We start from the raw sequence: 8,419 nt of genomic DNA, 5'->3' as shown, positions 1-8,419 counted from the left end.
CGATGGATTCAGTACTAAATGGACATTATTATGATTTTCATTAACATAAAGAGAGGGATGTTACATACCCATGCTAATCCAATAAACCTCGGTTTCCATGAGGGTGTGGTACTTTTCTAATTTATTTAGAGCCGCGGCGCAGATTTGCTTCATAAGACCCTGACTTTGTTTAATGGTGACAATGAGTTTTTTCAATAAGCACCCATAGATGGGCATTACTAGCGCAAGTGTGGGATAACGCGTACCCGATACGTGACTGTTGGCCGTATGAAAATCCTAATTGAATATAACTTATAGGGACACTTCACGGAAGCATTCCTAATAATACGTGTACCTTCAAAATGTTTAGCAGTTCTTCTATACGATTCCAGTCAGAGTCCAAAAGTACGAAGTTCTGAAATTCCTTTTCCGAGTTCATGAGGGCCTGTAAAGACTTAAAACTATAGTTTTAGTTGAGACACATAACTATTCCTGGCGTAAACTACATGTAATGAAATCAATACTAGCGGTATCATATAGACAAGTTATAAAGTTTTTCTAATCTAAAATATTTACCTGTCGTAGTTGATAAGCGCGGTTGAGCATATGATATGTAAAATTCTACCGCGTTTTAACGTCCAAAGTAAGATTAAGATCTGGTTAACTGTGTATCTTGTTGAACTCCGCCAGTTTTTCCCTTCTTCCTGTTGACATGCGAATTTTCGATACCACAGTTCTTATCTGCCGTAACATAACTATAAATAACTAAGATAAGTTTATGCTTTTCACCTCTCTGAGGTACCTTGGCTACACATTGTCCTATGCTGCAATCACTTTCGATGTTGTCATACTCATGGATCTGCTCTGATTCATCGTCATACTTGGAATTAACCTTGAGATCTTTCAGCATATCTTGCACGGGTATGTTTAGAATATGAGCGAAACAACGCACGCGGTTCTTGCCAGTAAACCTAAACGACCTGTCTTTAGATCTCATCTCGAACTCAGAGGTGAAGGTATCATTGTTAGCCGCATTATCCATACTTATCGCTAATACCTTAAAACACAATAAATGCAATCTCACATAATCACATTACTTTTAGTAATATTAACAGAACCATTACCTTTGACACTCCACGATCGTCAAGAAGTTTAAGAAACGCATCCATCGTGTTTCCCGGGAAAGTGCATTAATCCCAAAAGAATTTCGCTGGGTTCCCAATTTTCGTCAATCCAGTGAGCTGTTACGCCAATAAAAGGCCATCCATTGTTCGATGTCCAACAATCGTGTGTGAACGATATTTGACCTTGAACGCTCTGTGTTAAAGAAAGATTTGCTTAGCATAATCATTGTCACAAATTGTGATATCAACGCACTACCTTCACTACGGTTCGAACATTCTCCGCTTCTGATACATAGGACAGCATTACATCGTTTTTAACTGATGTTGAGGAAGCTGGTATGATATCTTTTAGCAAATGGCTATTATGGGTTAGTTTACGAGTGAAGGCATTAAAACTCAGTTCTTCAACCATAGTAAATGGTTGGTTGGTTAAAACCATCCATTTAAGAAGTTCCTGTCTCGCACCGACCACCGAAAACTCCTGCAGACGTATCCAAAATATAAAAGCCTACTACAATTTTGTAACAATACTCTTACCTCAACGGTTGTATATAAGGGTACCGACTTGCGCGTGGTGTTTAAGAAGAAATCTCCCGGACGTTTATCAATGTGTTTATTAATTAGGTGTGCCTTCGTATTTCCGGTACTTTGATTAGATTTTCCATCGTACACGTACTTCCCTCTAAGCAAATTAACGATAGCTCGTTTTTTTCATATCAAAACTATATTAACATCCTAGTCCTATTCCAATTTCCACATAACCGAGCTAAATTAATTTTTTAAAGAATAGATAGATGCTAGAACTAATTATATTATTTGAAGTTTTAAAACATTTAATGCTTACCTATCACAGTGCAGACATTTCGCATATTTCATTGATGTTATTATACCATCTAGTGCAGTCTTATCTTCGCTCACCATAACGTAATGTTTCCATATTACGCTTCTTGACCTTAGATCTTGGCATTCCATTACCGTACTGTTCGCCATTTCTTCGTCCATTAATTCTAATCACGAGGCGCTATTTGCTTATATAGCGCTTGACCTATATTTTTTATTATAACCCCGTCGACGTTTTTCAGCGCGGAAATTACGCGTGTTGGTCTAAATATCGTAGGTGAAAATGGTAAATAGACCATTATTTGGCTTTAAAACATCCGATAGGAGAATACTATATAACTAATAAACGTATTGTAGTAATTTTGTCTAATGCGTATGTTGAGGGAATAACCCCCCACGATTGTCTTATTGTTGGTAAAGTAGAGGAGTGCTTAAACTCGATACATACACTTGGGTGATATGTATCATGGCTTGGGGTATTTTGTCCTCAGCATGAAATAGGGATCTTGTTTGGGGATTTTGTCCATCTTGGTTCATGGGGGTATTGCCCGGGGGATTTTGTCCATCTTGGTTCATGGGGGTATTGCCCGGGGGATTTTGTCCATCTTGGTTCATGGGGGTATTGCCCGGGGGATTTTGTCCATCTTGGCTCATGGGGTATTATGTCGTACATTCTGAACAAGCACATGGCTGAGGATATACGTGTTTTCAATGTCTTATACAGAAGTTAAGGCATCATCAGATATCTGTCAGTTATCTGAAAAATCCTTCGATCAGTTTAAGAAATTCAGATCACTATCGGATAAACAGTTATCTGGTGTTCTTTATGGTTCAGATACTTCCATCTGAATATATTTTATGCTATTATCAGATAATCTGATATCTGATATAATAAAAGTTTTCACTAGGATCAGGAAATATAACTGGTATCTGAGATGCTGTTGGAAGCACTACTATCGACGTTTCCTCGGTTAATGATTGGTCTACAATGACTTTTAATCCACGCCCCTTTTTGGGAACGAGCGTCATTGACGTTTTGTACCGACTGACTTCTTTCCAAGATTCTAAACGATGTTGGTATAAAGTAGAGTATACCGTTACATAGAGAGCGAGAGAGAGAGAGAGAGAGGGAGAGGAAAAAGTATAATGTATGTATTCTAAAAGGTGAATAAGAGATCTTAAAGAAAATGGGAACGTTTTTGGGTAAAATTTATCATTCTGAACGATGCAACTGAGCCGTTTCTTTTTTGTTATTTATTTTACAAGATTTTGCCTATTCGGGAGAGTCACCAAAAAAGTGATGAACCCGTATCCTTGAAATTAAGTGATAAAAAATAAATTAATAAGTTACGTAATTTTTTTTTGGAATAATTAATTACATTGAATTTGAAGTGATATCGATTAAGGTATTATAAATAAAGGTTTTTTTGTAATATTTGTTACTGATTATGAACTGACAGTACCATAAGTTCATAAGATATGTTCCATAAGTTTGTCACTGGTAACAAACTGCCTGGAGCTTGTTCTGAAGTGAGGGAGGTGGGTCATAGATTCGAGTTGTAAAGCGAGGGAGGCCTGGTGAGGCGCTGTCAAAGGCCTAGTTCAGACTAAATAGGACCTAGATGGACTGTAAAAGTAACCGAGTGTAGGACTTCAATTCTCGCTTCCGTCGTTCTCGAACTAGCTCGAGCTGTAAGTCAGTAGCATTAAAAAGTATAGGAAGTGTCATACTTATGGAACTGAAACATATCTTATAAACGTATGATAGTAATTGGCGATTTAATGTGAATTTCAAGACGTTATGTAATTTCTAATTATAAATATACAGGGTGTTTGTGATAGGTCTGCCATAATTCAAGGGGAATGTTCTTTGGGCGATTTTGAGTCAAAAAGTTTCTAAGAAACAATGTATGCTCCTTATCCTTAGCATTCATCATACGTTATGTTAGTTTAGGTTAAGTTAGGTTATGGTTTAAATTATCATTGGTAAGGTTAGGTTTCATCACGGATACGTGCTTACCGAAAACCTATTACGTTGAATCGTGCATATTCACCAAGACGCGTAAAGATAAGCTCTCTATAAATTAGGACTGTTCACGAGCTCGAGCCAGCTCGGGCTCGTGACGAGCGAGCCGAGTTCGAGCCAAGCCGAGCCGCCACTTTTGCGGCTCGATTAATTAACGAGCGAGCTTTTTTATGGTCGATCCGAGCCGAGCCGACAGGTATCGAGCCACTACGACTCCTCGCGAGCTTAGTCACCCCTGCAACAAAAATCAACTGCGGGGACAGTACTGAATTTTAAATAGCTGGACGGTTTTTTGGATAACCTGATTTGTGACCTTAGACCGTACCCTACAGTGCGAAATGTCCGCCCAGATAAGTGTGTTGCTATCCCAGTATCTACGCACTTTTACTACGGTTGATTACAAAATACACTTAATGGATACGAAATCGGTAAGCCAATGGACAAGAAATTTGCAATCAAACGGTCATAAAATCAGCAGGCGAATGAACACGAAGTTGGTAGTCTAGAGGACACGAAATTTGCAATCAAACGGTCAGAAAATCGGCAAGTGGATGGACGCGAAATCAACTGGTAAACGGTTGTGAAATCGCAAGGTGAATAGACGCTAAAACGGCTTGCGGATGGACACCATGATGTCTGGCGAAAGGACACGACATCGGCTTTGAAAAGGGCACGATATCGGCTGGCGAATGAACACGATATCGGCTGGCGAATGGACGCGATGTCGGCTGATGAATGGACACGATATCGGCTGGTAGATTGACACGATATAGGCTCGCAAATGGACACGATATCGGATGGCAAATGGACACGATATAGGCTGGCAAATGGAAAAGATATCGGCTGGCAAATGGACAAGATATCGGCTCACAAATGTACAACACATGGGATTGCGAATGGACAACATATCGCCTGCAAATGGACAAGATATCGGATTGCGAATGGACACGATACCGGCTGGTAAACGGACAGTTCCAAACATTTCGATCGAAACCATAATTGGGAGGGCCCATTGGACCGAATTCCCGCAGTTTTGGCGACTTTCGAAAAGTGTTAAATAGCTTCAAAAGACTGCACTTATGGAAGGTGTTCATTACTATTTAATCTCCAATAACAACAGAGTAGCAAAGAGTTATATTTTCAAACGATTTGAAGGCTTATGTAAATACAAAGGAATGGTGAAACAAGCCATAATCCGTAACATTTTCTTTGATATTATTGTAAACTTATGCTTATAAAGATAAATTTATATTACAATCTGGGTAAATTAACATTTTAGAGTTAGTTGTTGAAATAAAATGGATTTTTAAAGAAAGTTTTGCTTGTAGTTCAAATTTACATCAGCAGAATCGTGGAACCTTAGTGGAGAATAAGTTTCGATATTACTTGGGTTTTCTAAACTTTTAACTCAACCGAACTCGTACACCTTGGGAAGTTCACATCAAAAATTTGTTAAACAAAGCCAATATAACACATTCTGTGGTAATTATGTACAAAAAAATGAAAAAGCGAAACGAAATTGGCAAAGGGCAAAAAAACTCTCAAAATTAAACTAAAAAACAGGAAATTCTGGGATAACCAAATTACAAACTGTTTTATTGGGGGATCAAAACCAAAGTGGTTCCTGTTCAATACCCCAACGTAGGTGGAAACGGATTAAATCATCAGCGGATAAGAGACGTGATCTTTCCGCTTTAAAGCGAGCAGCAATCCGGTTAATAATTTGAGAAGTAGCTCTGTTAACATAATGCGTGAAAGGATTCTGATAGCGCGATAGTAGAGAGATCAGCATAAAATTTAATAAGAACAACCAGGGTAATGACAAAGGAGAAATTGCAAAGGGTATGATTACTCCCAGGGGAGGCAACCAATGACCAAAAATGTTCGGGCGGATTGCGGTGGCCTTTCCAATGGAAGAGGAAGCAATAATAACGTGCAAAACGGATGTAACGTAAGGGCAAAAATAATACATATGGAGAAACGAGCCGGGTGCGGGACAGAACGGACAATAACTGTTGTCCATTGAAAGGACAATGTGGGAGAGACGTGTGGGATGAGGGAGAGATCCATGAAGAGCCCGCCAGCGAACACAGAGTTCCGCTCTACTATTTAATGGGGAAAGGCGACGACCATTCCAGCACGTAAGAGATGGAAGGGCGGTGGAGTGACTGGTTGAGCAGAAGAGAATCGGTTTGCGACAACTAATGTGTACAGCGCAGAGGTTGATACGGAATTGTTAATCATGAGCTTTTGCCCAGAATCAGCAAAAAGGTACGTTGAGTAGAGGCTCAATCCACCCTCAGGGGTGAACTGGACTGTGGGTGAGAGACCTCTAGCTGTAAAAACGGCCGGAAAAGAGTGGATGCACGAATTGATAACTTGGCGGACACAAGCAACGAGCGCTCGAGAAGGGGGCGGCCAATGAACAACGCACACTGTGGGCGCCACCGGCCGCGATCATCCAAAAGGTCCCCCAATACGCGAACACGAATACTCGCGAGGCAACCGAACAGATCTTGTGTGAGGCGGCGACCTGTAACGTCAGTGATAAATGGGGAGGTAACTAGTGGAATCCTTAGAAAGGCATCTCTGGAGGAAAGTAACGGGGAGATCTTGGGGTTTATCTTATACCATGAGTCAAGTGCGTTTGCGTAAAAAGGTATGCGGGTGCTGGCGTGGGAGGTATCAAGTAAGCAATGTGAATGTTGGGGTAGCTGAGGGAAAAATTTACGGAAAAGAGCCTGTGAGATCGGGTTGGGGTGCAAGACCAATAAACGGTGTACCGAAACAGCTCTAAAAGCGGCCATTTTGCTTTGTATATGGACGAGAACAAGCCCGCCATGACAACGTAGAGGGTAAAGCGACCGGGACGGCACCCAGTGAACTCCTGACCAAAGGAAGTTAACGAGACTAGATTGCCAATCCGCGACAATGGTATTGGGGGGATGTAGCACTTTGAGGCGATGCCACAAAACGGAGGGTTAGTCAGAAAAACCCTACCAGTGATCGAACATAAATGCCTGAAACGGTGCCATCTGCCAAGCACACCCGCCAGACGGGCCGAAAGTTCAGGCCAATTACGGTGCGTAAAAGTGTCAGTATTTCCCAGGTAAACCCCGAGAAACTTGCCACCATCAGTCCGAGACGGAATCGGTAAGCGGATTGCGGGGGGTTTTTTACACCAAGCCCGGCACCAGAGAATGAATGACTTTCCGTAATTTACCTGAGCCCCTGAAACGCGGGAGTACAAGGCGATACATCGATCAAGGGTTGTAAAATACTGTTCAGTTCGGAGTAATGACGTGAGGTCGTCGGCGAAGGCGGCAGAGACTACGGAGAAATGGTTAGGGCCCTGATAGCGAGGAATATTACGGCGTAGTAGGGTGAGGAGGGGTTCCATGCATAAAACAAAAAGTAAACCGCAGAGAGGGCACCCTTGTCGAATGCCACGGGAAAAGGGGATAGCACGGGTGAGAGTGTTGTTAACTTTGACACGGAAGTGAGAATCGCAATACAAAATACGGAAGTGCTGTAAAAAACCTTGAGGAAACCCATAGCAGGACAGAAGGGTAAACAAATACTCATGACCAACCATATCAAAAGCCTTGCGAAAGTCAATGCTAACGAGAATCAGAGGCTAATCGCCAGCATTGGCTAGGGCAATGCCATCGCGAAGGACGGTCAGGGTATCATAAATCGTTCTGCCAGGGATAGAGTAAGTTTGATGTTCATGAACAAGTTCCCCAACGACCTCATTTAAGCGGGAAGCTAAAACTCTTGCAAACATTTTATAGTCGGCATTGGTAAGCGACACCGGGCGCCAATTCGCAAGATCAAGCGGGTTCCCCGCCTTGGGTAGCAGGGAAACCACCGAATCGGCGAAATGACGCCAGCAATCAGGATGAAGAACGATTTCGCGGAAGACCTAAGTTAGGAGCTCTCCCAACAACGGCTAGAAGGTAATATAAAATTCAACGGGGATGCCGTCACGGCCGCTGGCCCTCCCACGAGACAAACGCTTAAGAGCTGAAGTGAGCTCAGGCAGGGTAAAACCTTCCTCAAAAAAATCAGCCTTCTCGGTGGGTAAAACGGGGATGCCATCAGTTAGCTCAGAGAACGCCTGATGATCAAGAGTGGTAGTACTAGGGTAATATAAGTTGCCATAGAACTGAATGACTGTGTCACGGATGGACTCGGGATCCTCCAACAAAATGCCAGAAGGATCATAAAAGCCCGACATTACGGTAGCCGAAGCGGCGTGTTTCTCCATACGGTAAAAATCTCGCGAAGGAGTATCGACAGAGCGGAAGTGAGAATCACGGGCATGCAAAAGAGAGGATGCGGATTGCTGCATTAAAAATTCGTTGAGGTTTTCAACATGAACCCTTCTTTCTAAAGATTCGGGGTCAGAGGTGGTTACCAACGATTCCAATCGTAAAATGTCCTGATT

The 8,419-nt window shown here is 41.9% G+C and overlaps 1 protein-coding gene across 1 annotated transcript; it reads right to left on the bottom strand.

Moving 5' to 3' along the window:
- Positions 1-639: 639 nt before the first annotated feature.
- LOC149655944 (uncharacterized) lies at positions 640-1,148 on the bottom strand. The gene is made up of 3 exons (XM_089845078.1): positions 1,104-1,148; positions 782-1,036; positions 640-720 (listed from the first exon to the last, which is right to left on the bottom strand). Exons 1-3 carry the CDS (start codon positions 1,146-1,148, stop codon positions 640-642), a joined length of 381 nt encoding a protein of 126 aa, XP_089701204.1.
- Between the last annotated feature and the right edge of the window lie 7,271 nt (positions 1,149-8,419).

Source organism: Phalangium opilio, unplaced genomic scaffold (assembly GCF_054372755.1).
Source record: "Phalangium opilio isolate 3A_F unplaced genomic scaffold, DU_Popi_V2 ptg000078l_1, whole genome shotgun sequence".
NCBI lineage: Eukaryota > Metazoa > Arthropoda > Arachnida > Opiliones > Phalangiidae > Phalangium > Phalangium opilio.
Note: the sequence above shows the minus strand (reverse complement) of the source record. Positions and strands in the feature narration are given on the sequence as shown.